General features: G+C 38.6%; 1 protein-coding gene across 1 annotated transcript in view; it reads left to right on the plus strand.

Annotated features, from left to right (window-relative positions):
- LOC140359345 (uncharacterized) overlaps positions 1-19,909 on the plus strand; it is a 45,274-nt gene extending 25,365 nt beyond the window's left edge. Inside the window, exons 3-9 of the mRNA XM_072444228.1 lie at positions 272-303; positions 389-500; positions 4,699-4,743; positions 8,406-8,426; positions 12,666-12,779; positions 16,259-16,318; positions 16,395-19,909. Coding sequence (XP_072300329.1) covers positions 272-303; positions 389-500; positions 4,699-4,743; positions 8,406-8,426; positions 12,666-12,779; positions 16,259-16,318; positions 16,395-16,423 — 413 coding nt within the window. The 3' untranslated portion in view covers positions 16,424-19,909. The remainder of the gene's footprint in view (positions 1-271; positions 304-388; positions 501-4,698; positions 4,744-8,405; positions 8,427-12,665; positions 12,780-16,258; positions 16,319-16,394) is intronic.
- Positions 19,910-21,016: the final 1,107 nt, after the last annotated feature.

Here is a 21,016-nt window from a genome sequence, read left to right on the forward strand (position 1 = left end):
GTACTGGGAAAGCCTAATAATATCTTAAGTGTTTTTTGTGTGAAAGGTTTTAAAGTCTCTATAGTATAATGCCTTGTATTTGTATCATCAGAAGAGTCAATGTTACCATGTGGTTTGTTCTAAACTTTTCCCCCGCTGGCCTTGAATTTAAATCATAAAGATGAAGAAAGGGGTAGGTAGGTTAGAGTTAGCTGAAAAAAAAGAAGCCAATTCCATGACACCAGCATTTTTTAAACCTACTTTAATATACTCATTTGTATCTTATTTCCAGTGACAGGAGCCGATGACACCCCTACAGTTAAGGTAGGTCAGATTCATGCCATATGCTTTGTTCATTATTTTGACTATAGTACTGTATATACTTACATACAGCAATATTCCCTTTCAGAGTGCACCAGAGCCAACACCAGAACCAGTGAAACCAGATGTCCCTCTAGACGTGGTGGAGGAGAGCTTTGTCCGTAGTGATTCAGGCGTGCAAAGCAGAGCCAACCCTGCAGGTTAGAGGTTATACCATATTAGAGGTGTATTTCCGAAATTTCTCCATTGTGTGGACAAATAAAGGCTTATCTTATCTTATATTTACAATATACGAGTCCCCTATGTTTTATCTGAATGCTAATCATCATTGCTAATTGTTGACTAGCATTTCGTGCAAAATTCACTTCAGCAAGGTCTACCATATGTCATATGTATGAAAATGCAGCTGTAATGTTTGTTTTTAAGATAATACTCTATATTGTGACCTGAATAATCACAAATACCAATTAGCAGAATAATCTTGAAGGTCGTGTTTTGACTATTTTCCTGACTCGAACAGGAAATTGTCTCTTATTACCACAGCATGTTTTGATTACGGTTTAGTCATGTACAAAACTCCTTCTTGCCGTGAACCCTAAAATCATCATCATCGTGTTATTTATGCGTCCTCCTGTAACAAAATATGTTCACACACCACTCCCTCTTTTATGAGCCAGTCAATAGGAGACAGATGTGACGTTTCCTCTGAAAAACGTCTCTCCTCATAACGCCTTTGTATTTTCTTAAGATTTAAATTATGGCTCTGAGCTCTTGACTCCCTTTGACTTCACTGCGACTATTATTTGTAAAGAGAAGTTCATGTTTTGTTCTCTCTTCCCAGCAATTGCGTTTGAAAGTCGTTCCATTGTATTTTAACTGCTGCATTGAAGTTTAGCCCGCAGCACTTTTTGTCACTTGCTGATCCCCAGTGTCATTGTAGAAGAATGGAAGGGTTATGTTCATGAAAGTGGAGGCGATCTATCCGGGAGTTTCACATTGATGAGAAATTAGGACCGTTGTCATAGCAATTACCAATATTATTATTAGAAAGCATTAAAGTAGATTACAAAACACAGTCAGGAACACAGTCAAACAAACGTGAAAAAGTGGATAGAAGTTTACATGAGGTACAACAAAACAAAAGGAAAGATTAACTGAAGAAGAATTTTAAAACTTGATTATCCACCCAAATGTATTAAGTTGATTTTAAAAGAAAAGGACATTTTCAATACAAAATAATTTACAGAGGGGATTTTGGATTTCTTATTTAGTATTTGAGTAAACAAGGTCTTACTGAAAATTGGTGTAAAAACATTTAGATTTTTTCTTTATTTCTTACCAAAAACTTCAGACTTAAACTAGATATCTCCAAATCCTTCCGTACAATCCGTCAAAATCGTGTTAAGTCCAAGATTGTACAGTTTGTGTGTGTAGGTATGTTTATTTGTATTTATAAATGTGCCACAGTTAGCAGACTTATTTTCATTTGTTGTGCCATTGGCAGGTTGATGCATGTGGATTACATGAAATAATAAAAGCTTATTTGTTGAGATCAAATTGACCAAAAAAACAAAACAAATTCAACAAAATGTCTTGCCTCAAGCTTTTGTTTTCAGTGTATTAAGGCATTCACATTTTTAGTTCCAATACAACTGAAATTATTGTGTCAAAAAGTAGTCAAAAATATTGCAATCATATCAATATCGCATGTTGCAATATTTTCCAATGTTTTGTAGCCCTAATGTTTATCAGTATTGGCTGAAAAATCCATATTGGATCATCCCTACTTGAAAATAGAGTCGTCTCTTTTTTCACAATCAGTGAAAGGAGGGTTGTGTTGAGAACGGAGAGGCAGAGGAGGGGGAAAAGCTATTTAGGGGACAAGTGGACCAGAGGGGAAGTACCGGAGTGAGTGAGATATGGGACACGGAGGGAGGAGGGTGTGTGCCTGTGGTAAAGGGAGCATAGAAATCACACAGCCATGGGGCAGTAGTGCAGTACAGGAGTGGAAATAAAAACTCCTGTGACTGGTGTGACAGCATAAGCAAAACGGCAGACTTGTCACCATGGTAACATAATGGTCGGTTAAGCTGTCGTCGATTCTTTTCCAAATGAATAAGCAGTTGGCCACCAAACAGCACAAAATGGAGCATAAACTAATTACTTCAGTTAGAAAATGTACTTATGTAGCTTAAGGTAGGTGTCAAATTATACTTTTATATTTTCACACAAGGGGAATGAAGCTTCTTACTGTCATCATCATGCAGTTTTATTTTAAATGTATTTACGCTCCGCTGAGAGCCAGGATCTATATTTAAGTATGCATATAGTTTTAGTGGTAGGTACTGTTTTGACAATATTCAAATTATAGTGTCACTTTCTACTTCTAATTGTTGGAAAAATCTTGAGTCTTGGCTCAAATACGTGGGTTACAGGTCGATTTATATCATGTAAATATATTGTTGGTATTTTGGAATCTTTCTCTCACTGCATCTACCAACAATCTCTGTCTAATATGTGACCATCAGTAAACACAAACATGTGGCCATCATTAAACACAAACATGTGACCATCAGTAAACACAAACATGTGACCATCAGTAAACACAAACATGTGATCATCAGTAAACACAAACATGTGGCCATCATTAAACACAAACATGTGACCATCAGTAAACACAAACATGTGACCATCAGTAAACACAAACATGTGATCATCAGTAAACACAAACATGTGACCATCATTAAACAGAAACATGTGATCATCAGTAAACAGAAACATGTGATCATCAGTAAACACAAACATGTGACCATCAGTAAACACAAACATGTGACCATCAGTAAACACAAACATGTGACCATCAGTAAACACAAACATGTGACCATCAGTAAACACAAACATGTGACCATCAGTAAACACAAACATGTGACCATCAGTAAACAGAAACATGTGACCATCAGTAAACACAAACATGTGACACACAAACATGTGACCATCAGTTAATACAAACATGTGACCATCAGTAAACACAAACATGTGACCATCATTAAACACAAACATGTGACCATCAGTAAACACAAACATGTGACCGCCAGTAAACGCAAACATGTGACCATCAGTAAACACAAACATGTGACCATCATTAAACAGAAACATGTGATCATCAGTAAACACAAACATGTGATCATCAGTAAACACAAACATGTGACCATCAGTAAACACAAACATGTGACCATCAGTAAACACAAACATGTGACCATCAGTAAACACAAACATGTGACCATCAGTAAACACAAACATGTGACCATCAGTAAACACAAACATGTGACCATCAGTAAACACAAACATGTGACCATCAGTAAACACAAACATGTGACCATCAGTAATCACAAACATGTGACCATCAGTAAACACAAACATGTGACCATCAGTTAATACAAACATGTGACCATCAGTTAATACAAACATGTGACCATCAGTAAACACAAACATGTGACCATCAGTAAACACAAACATGTGACCGCCAGTAAACGCAAACATGTGACCATCAGTAAACACAAACATGTGACCATCAGTAAACACAAACATGTGACCATCAGTTAATACAAACATGTGACCATCAGTTAATACAAACATGTGACCATCAGTTAATACAAACATGTGACCATCAGTTAATACAAACATGTGACCATCAGTAAACACAAACATGTGACCATCATTAAACACAAACATGTGACCATCAGTAAACACAAACATGTGACCGTCAGTAAACACAAACATGTGACCATCAGTAAACACAAACATGTGACCATCAGTTAATACAAACATGTGACCAACAGTAAACACAAACATGTGACCATCAGTTAATACAAACATGTGACCATCAGTTAATACAAACATGTGACCATCAGTAAACACAAACATGTGACCATCAGTAAATGCAAACATGTGACCATCAGTAAACACAAACATGTGACCATCATTAAACACAAACATGTGACACCCTCCACCAGAACATTATCTCACTGCACCTTTAATATTAATTTCTTCAGTGCTGTTTTGGATTCTCAGATTTCATGGCAACTGCTCTCAATGGTGTTATAAATGTCATCTTCACTTATGGATGAACGCGCCATTAGACTCTTCAAATTTCGAATAGTTCAGTGTCCCCGTTTCCTTGGGTGACTCTCTCTTTTCACATAAATATATTGAAATGGCAGATGTTCTTCAATGTACTTGAGCATGATGCTGTCACACCATCGCAGCAGCAGGAACAGCAGGGTATTATCTCCTATTCAAAGTGCCCGGATACAAACATGTCCCACTATTGTCTGCTGTCACTGACACCCAAATGAAGTGTCAGGTACTCATCATTGTTCTTGGTTTTATTACTCACAGGTCATGTCCAGGAAGAAAATCCACATAGCGCAGCCGTGGCTGAAGGTCAGTGTCAATACTTTTTTAACTGTGTTTTATATACACTGCCTGACCAAAATGTTCTCCTATTGGATAATTGTTGCAGGTGATTGCTTTCATTTTCCACATTATTTAAACCAAACTGATGCAGAGAGTGACTTCTCATTTCTGAAACAACCATGTGGAAAGACAAATCCCGTGGTCATGGAAAAGATGTCAGTGTGTTTGAGAAGGGTCAAATCATTGAGAAGGCTTTGTGCAGTGGTCACTCTCTCCATCATCAATACAAGATCAAATGATGACACACTGGATGGAAATAAATCTTCTGACATTGCAGAAGCTTATTGAAACTACGCCACAGTGAATGTGAGCTGTAATCAAAGCTAAAGAACCTACCAAATATTATATCAAGTGGCAACATTTTTTGGGGTTGGGCAGAATATTTGGGATGCACAATATATTTAAATAATATCATAATATGTAAATAATATAAAGAAATAATCAAAATTGTAAAAAAAACTATGCTTCATTACAGGATTTACAGTATATATTTTTGTCATCATTCTCCTTTGTGTCTGTGTTACAAGTAAATTTAAGGTACAATTTAATTCGTATTTGACTGAACATATTGCACCAAAAACTATATTAAAACATTGCTTTAATCTTCCAATACCGAATGTAGTTTTTTGTAGTTGCAAATATTTTTCTACATATTGTGCAGCTCTACCATGTTATTATTATATGGTCAATTGGTTGTGTTACATTAAACATGGCAGGAATATATAAGGTTTACAAAGATATATAATCATAAACCCAGCAATTAGAAGGTCTTTCAAAAAGATGTGTTGGATACTTAAGATGAATAAATGTGTACAATGAAACCTTTTTACTTGGTGACTGAGAAGTTAACTCAACAGTACCCATCTGTAAATACTTCAATAAAAAGAACTAAGATATCTTATCATACACACCTATTAAGTAAACTAAAGAACATATAAGGTTTTTATAAATTGCATATTCATTTTATGTAATCTATTGTCAAAATAACACTGGCTAAATTACAAAATATAAATTCTGTTAAAGTTGTGATGTGTGAGAAGTAGTATGTAAAGTACTTCTGTCTTCTTCAGATGGAACAGGGAAGCAGGTCTCATTCCAAAACATATCAGAAATGTAGTAGTCTGATTTAGTGCTGTTTTTACAATATACTCTTTAGGGTAAGAAAAAAGAAGAAGAAATGTACTTATTTAGAAGAATAAAGCCAAGCGCACATTTAATTCCTGTATTTCGTGTGAACTGGCCCAATAATGAAACATAAACCAATACACCCACTTTGGACTTACTTGGCCTGATTAATGCTTTTTTTTTTCATCATCATCATTAATATTATTTTTAAGCATAGCATTTTAAGCATTTCCCGTAGTCCTTTACCGTCAGCTCTGTCCCCATCCATGTCCTTGCTATTGCATTCCACAGGTATCCATCTATTGTCTCCATTGTGGGAGTTTCCGAGATACGTTGTACAAAGATACACAGTCAATTGGAATGTTGGTATTGACAGTTCGCAGTACCTCATCTAGTAGAATCAGTTTTCCCGTCCCGAATGTTATTATATCACGTGAATGCAATCTATTTGAGTTAAAAATGATACCAGAAACATCATTCTTTTCATTTTACTTCACTCAGCAGTCATTTTGCCCTCGCTATTGCCTGTAGGAAAGTCACAGCCACAACCGAAAATCCCATTCCCAGGCTGAGTGAGCGAGTGCACTTGTCTGTGGTGGCGGTGGCAGCGGTGAGTGCCTCAGGACAGAAAACGGCAGTGAAAGCATTCTCCATAGATCACCTTAAAAGTGACAGCTGTAACAGGGGCCGCTCCGGAGTCACAGTACTGTATTATTTCACTGCTGCGCTCTCAGGTATGCTCGGGCGCTTGCACAATGTATAGCAATTACATGTTTGGAAGGAATTCTGTTGCAAAAATGTGTCACGTTTTTTCATAACACAATGTCAAAGTGCATAAGGAAACTGCTAACTGTTGGAGAAACGGTGGCAGCCAGGAATCAAACCATGACTGTGTTTTTGGGACTGTCCTGTCTGAGATATATAAAGCACTCCAGACTGTTGTTAACATCAATATCCCACTCGACCTTTAGAACTATGTACTCCGGCCTTAAAAATCAAGCCATGGACACAATCAGTGATTATCTCTGGAGCATATTCCTGACTGCAGCAACACATTGCTGGATTGACTTTATATTGACTGATATTGAATAAATTTGGACTTGATTTGAAAAATCAGAATCAGAATAAAGTTTATTGCCATTTGTCAACAAACAGGATTCACAGATATAGGAACTTGTCCTGGCGGTTCGATGCAACACAAACATCAAACACTGAACAATGAATACAAAAACAATGGACAATAAATAACTACCGGGTATTAAAAATGATATGATGATATGTACATGAAATAAAATATGTGGTGCAATAAAAAGTGAACAGTGCAGTGAGTGCAAAGTGCTTAGTGTTCATGAGTTCAACGGCAGAGGGAAAGAAACTGTTCCTATGACGGGAGGTTCTGGTCCGGATGGACCGTAGCCTCCTGCCTGAGGGGAGTGGCCTCCTGCCTGAGGGGAGTGGCCTCCTGCCTGAGGGAAGTGGCTCAAATAGTTCGTGTCCAGGGTGAGAAGGGTCGGCTGTGATCCGACCTGCACGTCCCAGAGTTCTGGAGACGTACTGGTCCTGCAGAGATGGAAGTTCGCGGCCGATCACCTTCTCAGCAGAGCGCACAATGCACTTTAGTCTCTGTTTGTCCCTGGCTGTGGCTCCAGCGTACCACACGGTGATGGAGGAGGTGAGGATGGACTCAATGATGGCCGTGTAGAACTGCACCATCATCTCCGCTGGCAGCTTTGCTTTCTTCAGCTGCCGCAGAAGAAGAAAAAAATGTACACATTTGACAACTATGGACTACATGGGACGTTTGCTTTGGTTTGTATGGGCCTTAATTGTTAAATGTAAAATAAAAAATAGCGCATAGCAGTGCTGTGTGTTCGAGTCCAGCTCTATACTACACTGTCCAATCAGGTAGAGGCTGCGGGCCAAAGAATTAAACAAGCCCCATTGGAGTTTGACAGGCTCCCACAGCTCGGACTGTGAGTGATTCATGTGGGTTTATAATGATTAGTGTGCAGTGAAAGGCTGTGTCATTAGTGGATCGCTCGTGCCTGGACAGGTCTGGGCCCTGTCTGAATTTACATGGAGCGGATTTCTGTGTTTGCTTTGGGATCACTTTAAAGAGAGAGACACACACACACACACACACACACGGAGGTCAGGGGATCTTTATGATTTGAACCTAATGAACTAATGAATTAATTTGATTTGGTAATGTGTTAAAGTAACCATAATCCCTTTCACAACATTAATCATTCATTCACTTGAAAAAGGACAGTGTGAAATGGGAATGAGACTGGGGAATGACACGCAGAAATTTGTCAGGAGTCGGGTTCAAACTCCAAAAGAAATAGCTGTGAATAGTTGTAAATGTCCTATGTCCTCTCTGGTGCAGTAATGATTATAAAGTACTTCATGTCCTGTACACTCAGACCCTCCCCACTGCCCCACCTCTCTCCTCACGTGTCTTTAACTGGCTCCTAACTGTGCTCCTTTGTTCTTTTCCCCAGGTGCCAGTCCACAGAACAAAGGTAAGGCCCCCATTTTGTGCTTAAATTGTTGTTTGACAGTTGGAATAGCCATGGCTCATGATTTCGTCTTTCCGCACGTGTCACTCCCAAACCTTATATTTATAGAGCGAGAACATGCAAAACAAACGTGTACAAAAACACAACATGCCCAAGTATCCTCGATTGTATACATTGCCAGCGCTGATAGATGGGGTTTGATAAGTCAAGAGTTTCATGATGAATCTATAGTTGTTCATGTACAAAAGCGTGAAGAAGGTAAAACGTATCAAAGTAAACACGGCTGACCTTTATTTGCTTTTATTTATTTTTTCTTTTTGCCGCTTGTGCTACAATGCAGTCAAGTAGTAGTTATAGACAAGCAGTATAGTGCTGTAGTAGGAATAGTAGTACCAGTAGTTGTAGTTGTAGTAGTAGTAGTAGCCCGAGGTGTAGTAGTGTAGGAGCACTGTAGTAAGAAAAGTAGTTATAGAAGGAGAAGGCCTAGATGTAGTAGTGTAGGAATAGTAGTAGATGTGTACTAGACGAGCATTAGGAGGAGTAGCAGTAGGGGTAGTTGTCGGAATAGGAGTATGAGGGTAGTGGTCAACATACCACTAGAGTAGTTGTAGTAGGAGTAGTAGTAGGATTAGGACTAGCTGTTGCAGAGTAGTAGGAGTAGTTGGAGTAGGAGTAGTTGTTGTAGAGTAGTACAAGTAGTACTAGGAGTAGTAGCAGTAGTTGTAGGAGTAGCTGAGTTGGAGTAGTTATAGGAGGCGGAGTAGTTGTAGGAGTTGTTTTAGCAGTAGGTAGTTATAAAATGAGTAGGAGTAGTTGTGGTAGGAGTAGTTGTAGTGGGAGTAGTTGTAAGAGTAGTAGTTGCTGTAATAGTTGCAGTAGGTTTAATTGCAGTAGGAGTAGTTGTACAAGTAGGAGGTGTAGTAGTTGGTGGAGTAGTAGTAGTAGTAGTAGTAGTAGTAGTAGTAGTAGTAGTAGTAGTAGTAGTAGTAGTACAGGTAGTTGTAGCAGGAAAAGTTATTGTAGACGTAGTTGTAATAGGAGTAGTATGAGGTGTAGTATAAGAAGTTATAGTAGGTGTAGAAGTATGAATAGTCGGAGTTGTAGTAGTTGTAGTAGTAGGAGGAGTTGTAGTATGAGTAGTTAGTAGTAGGGTTAGTAGAAGTAGTAGTTGCATTAGCAGTAGTAGGTAGTTGTACCAGTAGTATTAGTTGTAGTAATATAAGTATTTGTTGTTGTAGTTGTTGTTGCTTTTGCTGCTGCTGCTGTTGTAGGAGTAGTAGTTGCTGTAATAGTTGCAGTAGGAGTAATTGTAGCAGGAGTAGTTGTACAAGTAGGAGGTGGAGTAATAGGAGGAGTAGTTGTAGTACGGGTAGTATAAGAAGTTAGGAGTAGTAGGTGGTTGTACCAGTTGTAGTAGTAGTAAGAGTAGTAGGAGTAGTAGAAGTTTCAATTTGGAGGCAGTGCTAGTTTAGGTGTGGGCTCCCTGACCCGATGCTCCCGTGGTGCAGACTTACATTGTGTCATTTTGCAAGATTGATTATTGTACATATAAGATTAGTTTGTCTGAAATTCAATGTGTGACCCTTGTTTTAGTCAATCATTTACTTAGTTGTACTTTTCAAATCACCATAGCAACTGGTGTACACCCTTAGCTTTACAAAAGAAAAGGGAGCAGCCAAAAGTAAGGAAAAATAGGATACTTATTCTGAAGTACCTCTTGTACTTTCTTGTACTTTCTTTACATGCACGTGCTGGTGACTCACTGGCTTTGATAGCAGTTGGCTGACTCATGCTCTTAATTAAAGCGGACTGACTCATGGTTTATGTTGTGTGTCATATTACAGGTATTTATTTTATTTACGGCTTTTCACTGTTGACTCACTGAAGCTAATGACGGGGAGAACAAAGTAGCAACACTTCAGAAGAGCTATTATAAATCATGATGAAGATATAGTATGGCATTTAGATCAATCAATCTTAAAAATGCGTTCAAACAAGTTTTTCAAAAGAACTAGTTTTCCCCAGGATTGTTTTTAAAATCAGAGTTACGGACTTAAAGGTTAAAGAAGCACTGTGTACCTTTTCTGGAGGAGAGTCTGACTTCTTCTTCCATTCTCTTCTAACGACTCATTATTATAAAAAAAAATTCCAAAAAGTGTAAGGCAACATTCTTCAGATTTCTGTGAGAGAGGGTTGATTGACACAAACGACCTCCAGGGGTGTTCATGTATTTGACCTCTGCTACTTTCAGTTTGTTCATAACGAACACCATGTTTAAACACGAGTGTGTCCATCAGTGCACGAGGCACCAGGACACGCGAGGCCGGAGGTCCAGGATCAACTTTGTTATCCTGACATCTGACCTTCGGCCGTATGTCTTGGACACTGAGGTAGAGCGCGGGGGCCGAGGAGGAAGCCGGACAGACTTAGCAGGCACAAACGTATCGTGAGGGTCTGAGCGTCTTGCGGCGCCCTCTGTCAGCAGGGTCTTAACTCACACCTCGCAAGGGATTTCATCAAGCTGAAGAAGGAGAGCTAAGCGTTGTTGGTGTAGGACTCCTGAGGCGGTTGACACACTGCGGCTTGTGCTGTTGCTGGGGCAAAAACCCAGGTCTGTGAGGAGCTCGGAGAGGCCACGGCAAACCGTCCAACGCCTCAGGAGGGGGAAACAGTGCTTCACCAACACGCCATAGAAAAAGATTCAGTTGTTGTCATCTGGACAAAAGAAGACATTTTGACCCAGATATTTATCATACTCTGAGTAAGCCCTGCCCACTGGGCGGAACTTCCTGATATTACCCTGTTCTGTTTATCTATTTTGTTTTTGTTTTAAGTTTCCCCTGAAACTAATCTTAATAAATTGGACTGGCTTTATTTATTTATTTATTCATTCATTATAATTATTATACAGTATAAATATTTGTTCAAATCAGTATCTATTTTTGATTCTAGTTTTTCTGTCCTGAAACCATTGCTAGACAGGACAGTTGTAGCTCAAAAGGGGAGTGAGGGGAGAGACATTCTGCAAAATGTTGAGGGCTAGAGGGCCGCAGTGGCAGCAGCCACACATGTGCAACGCCCTCATTAGTAACTACTTAACCCTAACTCCTGAATGAAGTAGTTACTTAACCTGAATCATTATTATTAAACTATTTTTCCTCTTTGTTCATGCATTATTAAGGCTAATTATAAAGGTGTTTTTACCAGATCGGGAGAAAAGCCAGTGGCCGACCACTAATGTAAAAAATGTGCTGCTCTAAATCAGGCACTTCACACTTTTTGAATCAGTACTATCTTGATAGATATTTTTATACCGATATTGATATTTGAAGGCTTCTACGAAACAGTATCTTGTTTTTTGTCTGCATAATAATCTGAAATGTTCCTCCAAAACCAAGCTGAAGCAGTGGATAGTTCAGCGTTGACAGAAGACGTTCTAATATGGCCGCCCCGGAGTTTAGGCTGCGTGTGTAAATATGTTAGGCATCCAATGAATGTCCGGACACACCTGTAGCGTCGTCACGGAAACGTGCCGGCAGGTGCAGAGCGATTCATGCCGCAGTAAATGATAGTGTTTTAGAGAGAGAGAGAGGAGACAAAAGCAGCTCTCCGCCTCCGACACGTTACACAGTAGAACGCAGAATCCAGGCAGGAAATGACAGCATTCTCCATTCAGCCGCCCGACACGCTCCAGGAGGGGAAAGAGCATCACAGAAAGTCAGAGTTATAAAGAAAGAGATCACCACCTGACTGCGGGTATCAAATATGAGATATACATGTGAGCAAGCCAAAGATATACACGTGATACTCTTAGAAATGTATCCAGAGCAGAAAACGGCAAAGGTGAAGAGAGTAGCAAACAATTACATTCAACAGCTACTTCAAGTAATGTGTACTCGCATAGAATTACCCGTCTTCCATGCAGGAAAGAGATGAACGAAAGAATGACGGACAATATTGCATGTGAAAGGATGTTGGGGAGGGATTTCTGTTAGTATGTGTCTTCAGCTTTCTAGGTGTGTGTTCTGTGTTTGGTCCAGTTCATTTATACTTCACAGGTTGTTATTATTATATAGAGTTTCACTGTCAAATATATTACTTAAGTTGGAGGAACAGTATGGGGTCGGAATGTCTTTAAAACATTACTCAAGTGCTCTGGACAGGTTGACAATGCAAGATTCATCTCCAAGTTGACCTGCATTTGTACAATGTGTTTATGTGGATTTTGCTGTGTCTTTGCAGAGTCTGGATCGGGGGCTCTCGCGGCCATTCTCTCCACAATCGGCGTAGCAGCAGTGGGCGCAATCACCGGATACTTCACCTATCAGAAGAAGAAGCTCTGCTTCAAAAACAGGGGTACACAACAGAGTATAACACGTTTACACTCTGATATCTCTTTAGGACAGGGGTACACAACAGAGTATAACACTTTTACACTCTGATATATCTTTAGGACAGGGGTACACAACAGAGTATAACACATTTACACTGATATCTCTTTAGGACAGGAGTACACAACAGAGTATAACACATTTACACTGATATCTCTTTAGGACAGGGGTACACAACAGAGTATAACACATTTACACTGATATCTCTTTAGGACAGGGGTACACAACAGAGTATAACACTTTTACACTCTGATATATCTTTAGGACAGGGGTACACAACAGAGTATAACACATTTACACTGATATCTCTTTAGGACAGGAGTACACAACAGAGTATAACACTTTTACACTCTGATATCTCTTTAGGACAGGGGTACACAACAGAGTATAACACATTTACACTGATATCTCTTTAGGACAGGGGTACACAACAGAGTATAACACATTTACACTGATATCTCTTTAGGACAGGGGTACACAACAGAGTATAACACTTTTACACACTGATATCTCTTTAGGACAGGAGTACACAACAGAGTATAACACATTTACACTGATATCTCTTTAGGACAGGAGTACACAACAGAGTATAACACATTTACACTGATATCTCTTTAGGACAGGAGTACACAACAGAGTATAACACATTTACACTGATATCTCTTTAGGACAGGAGTACACAACAGAGTATAACACATTTACACTGATATCTCTTTAGGACAGGGGTACACAACAGAGTATAACACTTTTACACTCTGATATCTCTTTAGGACAGGGGTACACAACAGAGTATAACACTTTTACACTCTGATATCTCTTTAGGACAGGGGTACACAACAGAGTATAACACATTTACACTGATATCTCTTTAGGACAGGGGTACACAACAGAGTATAACACTTTTACACTCTGATATCTCTTTAGGACAGGAGTACACAACAGAGTATAACACATTTACACTGATATCTCTTTAGGACAGGAGTACACAACAGAGTATAACACATTTACACTGATATCTCTTTAGGACAGGGGTACACAACAGAGTATAACACTTTTACACACTGATATCTCTTTAGGACAGGAGTACACAACAGAGTATAACACATTTACACTGATATCTCTTTAGGACAGGAGTACACAACAGAGTATAACACTTTTACACTCTGATATCTCTTTAGGACAGGAGTACACAACAGAGTATAACACGTTTACACTCTGATATCTCTTTAGTACAGGGGTACACAACAAAGTATAACACATTTACACTGATATCTCTTTAGGACAGGGGTACACAACAGAGTATAACACTTTTACACTCTGATATCTCTTTAGGACAGGGGTACACAACAGAGTATAACACTTTTACACTCTGATATCTCTTTAGGACAGGAGTACACAACAGAGTATAACACGTTTACACTCTGATATCTCTTTAGTACAGGGGTACACAACAAAGTATAACACATTTACACTGATATCTCTTTAGGACAGGGGTACACAACAGAGTATAACACTTTTACACTCTGATATCTCTTTAGGACAGGGGTACACAACAGAGTATAACACATTTACACTGATATCTCTTTAGGACAGGAGTACACAACAGAGTATAACACTTTTACACTCTGATATCTCTTTAGGACAGGAGTACACAACAGAGTATAACACGTTTACACTCTGATATCTCTTTAGTACAGGGGTACACAACAAAGTATAACACATTTACACTGATATCTCTTTAGGACAGGGGTACACAACAGAGTATAACACTTTTACACTCTGATATCTCTTTAGGACAGGGGTACACAACAGAGTATAACACTTTTACACTCTGATATCTCTTTAGGACAGGAGTACACAACAGAGTATAACACGTTTACACTCTGATATCTCTTTAGTACAGGGGTACACAACAAAGTATAACACATTTACACTGATATCTCTTTAGGACAGGGGTACACAACAGAGTATAACACTTTTACACTCTGATATCTCTTTAGGACAGGAGTACACAACAGAGTATAACACTTTTACACTCTGATATCTCTTTAGGACAGGGGTACACAACAGAGTATAACACATTTACACTCTGATATCTCTTTAGGACAGGAGTACACAACAGAGTATAACACATTTACACTGATATCTCTTTAGGACAGGAGTACACAACAGAGTATAACACATTTACACTGATATCTCTTTAGGACAGGGGTACACAACAGAGTATAACACTTTTACACTCTGATATCTCTTTAGGACAGGAGTACACAACAGAGTATAACACGTTTACACTCTGATATCTCTTTAGGACAGGGGTACACAACAAAGTATAACACATTTACACTGATATCTCTTTAGGACAGGGGTACACAACAGAGTATAACACTTTTACACTCTGATATCTCTTTAGGACAGGGGTACACAACAGAGTATAACACATTTACACTGATATCTCTTTAGGACAGGGCTTTAGTGGTGAAATTGTGACTGCGTGAAAAACTTCAATAAAGCCTTCAAGTGAAGCAGATTAAGTGTGCTTAAGTGTGTATGATCATCAAAATCTCTTTTACTTGTAGTTTTTACAATGACAGCATAATACTTGCTGGAGACATTATTAAGATAAGTCAGACAACGCCCACAGCAATTTAAAATGCAATTTGAAATTTGAAATTGTAATAATCTGCTCCTCTTACTCATTACCACTGGAATGGCTCAAGGCTGAACAGATGATTTATATTTCCTTTGATTGGATGACAGTAATGAGAAGTAATAGAATATGTTTCTTTGTAAATATTCAAAAATGCAAAGGCAGAAAATGATAATTGAAATAAAATGCTTGATAATAGATGGCTCTCATTGTCAGGGCCAGTGTGTTGTTCTGTTGTTTCATGTTGACAGTAAACAGCTCTGCTGAGTGGGATAAGTACCAGAGCCAGCGGCCCCCATGACTTCCAGTGTTATGAACACAATGCTAATCTTGTCAAGTTAGCACAAAATACTGTTTATTTTGTTTGTCTGGCCAGATAAGTGCAAAAATTATTAGCAATAAGTCATCTTTAAAGCTGGGGTACCGACTTTATTCTTGTAAACTGGAAACTAGTTGTTTTCTTTCCTGCTACACTTTGGTGGTCCGGCCCAGTTTGACCTTCTGAAAAAAGCTGTTCTGAAGCCATACGCGGCCCAAAATGGATGCATGTGAATATTAACAATAAACCTCAGGGTTTTTTGAGTGCTAGGAATGAGTTAGATGTACACACATACTTCCTCCTTTTGTGGTTTAACTGTAAGTAAATTCACTTTTAGTATTCTGTTCTTATTTATACAGTAGTCAAAAAGGTGCATACAACATGGAGTGTGAGTGAAACAGTAATGCCTGTGAACAGTCTGTAGTGTTTGAGTACGTCTGGGCGTGTTCTTGGCCCATCTCACACTCTTTTTCCTCAGAAGCAGATCCAGAGGAGCCCCGTAAAGCAGACGCAACAGAGGCCAAGTCCGATCCCCAAGGTACAGCCTCTTTCTCACACACGGGTTCTACTGTGGCCACTCTATGTACTCACACATTTGCCTGTCTGTGCTTCAGTCCTTAGCAACCTGCTGAACTCGTCCTAAGGGTCATGGGACTGCCTGGACCGACCACAGTGGAGCACCATCCCACTGCTTGGCCCTCAAGCTCTGTTACTGTGAGGCCCCCAGGGGCTGAGTGTGTGAACGAGTGAATGTGTAAGAAAATGAAATATGTGAACTATAAGGGTTTATGATTGTCTACCAATCTTTAAAATAGTTATTTTTGAACCAAATCCAAACTGAGATGAGATCTCATGACCATGAAATGGCCTCAATATACAAACTACCTTAGCTTTCAGATTGTATTTCCAGTAAAGGCCATTACAGTGACTATAATCTGATTCAATATTTTACACTTCTAACCTGAAATCCTCTGTTAAAGTGTCTGGTTTGTCTGGAGTCGGTAGATCACAGGGCTTTAATAACTACCGCCGTCTGTCCCAGATGTAAATAAGGTGGGCGATACTGACAAAAATGAATATGTCAATATTTTATCTTTCAATTTATACTATTTCGATGACAATCTGTCAGAAATGTACAAAAACAAGTCTCTACAAGTGTGAAAATATTGTCTTATACCCTTTATGTTATTTTTGATCTTTTGCCTTTTAGTGTTTTATAGGAAACAATTCAGATTTTAGATTACTGCAGATTATCAATTACACATCCATTTTTTGACATATCACCCACCTGTAGATATCAATCTTCTTGTACAAAGCCCCTTGCAGGGCTCATTGATGTCATAATTTGTGTTTTTGATGGTGAAGGGGCTTAGTTTGGAATCTTTTGGCCGACGACCACTTTTCCTCTGTCAGTTTGTCGTGTTTTGTGCTTTTGTAGAGACAAATCAGGTGTAGCGCTGTGTGTAGCTGTGTCCAGACTGCGTGTCCATGGATGAGTGTCCCCTGACATAGAATTGGACGCGCGGTTGGAGACAGTGCGTTGGTAGTAGTAATCGTAGTGCCTTTTGATGGTGCGGACCAGGCTTGGGCACTGCACAGGCCTGCTTTGAGGAACCAGACAGACATCTATGAATGTATTTAACTCATATTATGCCACAATATTCTCCATTCTGCCCAGTCCAAATGTGATATGAAACTTTACACTCAGCAGCACACTACAAGGAAGAGTGAGTTTAAATCAGCACCACCTTTGCATTTTAATTTGAGAGTTTTTGAGTATTTGATTCCAGATCCAGCACTCACAGTGAATGCGTGTAATATTAAACCCCTCCTTAATCAACTGGTAGGGAATTACACTTTGTTATCAGTGCCTTAAAATATTATTGACGTGCTTAAAGGGGCTGTGCCTGATTTTACAAATGTGTTTGGCCTTGGAACAGATTTATTGTAAAAGCAGTTCTTAGGGTGAAAATGAGACTGCTGCTTGCTGTCTGCATCTAATTAGAAAAAGTTTTATGGTGAATAATTTGGATGCTGGTGATATGGGAGAAAGTATGCAAACATTTTAAAGACAATAAAAATCAGGTACAGCATCTCTAAGTGTTTTTTTGAATAGCTTTTTATCTTCAAGACCATATTAGACCAATCTTGCTGTATAATCCAGAGCTGTTTTGTGATATCCTTTTCCACACTGTTGTATGCCAGATAGGTGTATCACAGTTCATAAGGTTAGCTAGGCTAGTGTGCACACACAAAAAAACACCCATTCTGTCAGTACTTTAATGCTCTTTTTGAGCAAACATGCTAACTGTAAATGCTGTTGTATCTATCCCTTTTGTGGACCAAATCATTTCAAAAGCAGCTGAAGTTGGCCTGTTCAGTGACCGAGCCTCTCTCGTATCATACCACATAGAACACCGCCCGCCTGTACTTTCTATAGGACCCTCTGTGCTTGTATAAAGTAGCGCCTGAGATGTGTTAGCCGCTAGCTCGTCTTTAGCTTCTGTGTTTGTTAGAAAAGCCTTAGAAGCAGCACAACTAAACTGAATGTGTCTTAGGTTGCCTTTTCACTCCTGTTAGCTTCGTGTTACTTGTAGTGTGTTGATTGTTTGTTTGATATTTTATTCGCCATATTATTAGCTGCAATACTGGACAGAGACTGTTGCTAACAGCCTAGCCACACGTTAAAGAAGAGAAAATCTGTGATGTTGGATATTCTACTGTACAGACTGTAGAGAATGTAGGGGGCGCCACACTGGCTCAGATCTCCTTATCTGTGATTGAGGGACATGTAATGCACAACATACTGTAAATCCAGCGTTTAGACTGAGCCAGAGAAGCCTTGGAAAGTGTCAAAAAGCGTCTTATTCTAATCAACTAGGACCAATAGAGCAAGTCAGTGACTTTACACAACTTTAGAAAGAAGCTACTATCATGTGATGTCATGTGGAGGGTAGGACAAGATTGTATGGAGGAATCTTGTTTCAGATTGCACCAGATGAGTAAAAAGTTGGAAGTATCCTCATGAAACTGGCACAAGATTGACCATAACTGTGACATTAGATAGCACAATAATCCTCAAGCTTCATAGTGCACGTTTATGGACCATAGGCTCTGCAGTGAACTTCAATTAAAGATAAAAAAATAAAATAAGCAACCAATTAAACTAAAGACTACCTGATTGTTTTATATGTAGATTACTTCTTTTTGCAACATTATTTTCCTAATTATTATGCCTCAGAATTTGCATTAGTGTTTAATCTGAATATTTCGGTGTAGTTGGATAAATATAGCACAATCATGGGCTTTGTCAGAAATGAAAATGTCATATTATCGATATTAGAGCGAGATATTATCAGCACGTTATTGTCTGAAACCGGTCGATTCAGACCCCTGCCCTCCATCACAAATATTCAATGAATTCTTGAATGTGAAAACGTATTTCTTCAAAAACTGGTATCCAAATGTTGATTGTAAAATTGTAAGCCAAAGTGCACTTGAGGGCATCCATTCCACAATGACCAGCCCTGCCTTAAACCAAACAACTGACCCACAGCAGAGCGAGGAGGAAACACAGCACAAAATATTTACATAGCATCCATTCAGAACATTTATTGGACTACTAGTAATGATCACATCACACTTTGTTTGTTTTACATAAATGTATTTTCCCCATTAAATTGTTTTATTTGTAATCTAAATCTCAATTAATCTACTTAAAATGTATTCTTTCAAATGCTTGAAAAAAGTAACACACAAACAGAAAGCAGATAACAATAACAAAAACTAATTAACAAAAAAAGCAAAATCAATCAATATCTTAAAAAATATATTCCAACAAGAGTTCCAAATCAACCTTTGAATAAATCACAATAAATATTCAGAATTGAAGTCATTTGAACAAAGGCAGATATAATATATGTCTGCAGTGCTGGTGGTGATGTCATTGCGGAGGAAGCACTTGGTGTCCAAGAGCCAGCTGCTGGACTCCCTCAGACCTGGACTGTGTGAAACCTTTATTTAAGTATTCTGTGTTTTGTTTTCATGTAGTCTTCTTCATCATGTCGTCTGGCACTTGTTCTTCGGAAACTGTAAATAATGTTTGAGTCAATAAAACGTTTTTGTGGGAGTTTGGTGCCTATTTGACGTTTGTGCCCGTTTGTCATGCATACACAACACCAAGGTTTCAACATTGATGAATATGAATTATATTGGATCAGCTTTATGACACACAAAGCTCCAAATATCATGGTTACAGTGCAATCAGATTAAGGTTATATGCTGACTGACTACTTCTAGATAGAAATATATATGTTGTCTGTGTTGCACCAAACCACCAGGACAAGTTCCTATGTTTGTGAATTTTTGTTCATCGACAAATGGCAATAAACCCTTTTTTGATTCTGATTCTGAAAATATTTACAATCAAAGTGTAATTAATGAAAATGTCGGTGTAATCCCTCATTCGTCCAGGAGTGTTCCATTGTAGAAAAATTAAAACTAAACTTGTGTATGCTTTTTTGCATTTTATTCTGATAATTCCACTGTATTTCAGAGTTTGTATGGTCCACATCATCTTTTTTTGGCTGAAATGGGGAGGAGATAGAAAGGACATTCAGAAAATTGTCAGAGCCAGAATGAGTTAGTCACAGGTAGTCTGGTGGTAACACACCTGAGAATGACGTGAAAAAAAAAATGTTTTAATTGGTTCTCCAAGAATCGTAAGGGCAGGCTTTTCTCAAGCATCACACAATTTAGTGTAATAAATTAAATTCATTTTTTTGAATTTGTGCTGTGTGACATCAACTATCACACTGAAGCACATTTACGCCAAATTTGAACGTGTTGAATAGTTTAAACTGTCTACAGTTCAAACTATAAACATCTATATCCTAATGGATTTTATTTTATTTTATTTAAGGAAGGCGCATCAATTACCCGCCTAACATTTTGATTTCAGTCCATTTTCAAATAAAAGAATACCACACCAGATGCCCACAGTTCATACAGAGCAGCCTGCAGTCAGGTCTGATCCATGTGGGAACGGGCTTGTGCCAGCTCCTCGTGTAACAGCACCAACACCACTCATAAAGAGCCTGATTAAAACTCTTACAACACGCCTCAGCTGGGATTCAATTCAGCTTCCTGTTTAAAACCATATTTGAGCAATCAAAATATAAAATATATAGATTTGTTAATAGTTTATTTATATATATATATGTATATATATATATAT

Source organism: Eucyclogobius newberryi, unplaced genomic scaffold (genome assembly GCF_026437365.1).
Source record: "Eucyclogobius newberryi isolate DKJ021-1_F unplaced genomic scaffold, fEucNew1.0.hap1 SCAF_14, whole genome shotgun sequence".
NCBI classification, from domain to species: Eukaryota; Metazoa; Chordata; class Actinopteri; order Gobiiformes; family Gobiidae; genus Eucyclogobius; species Eucyclogobius newberryi.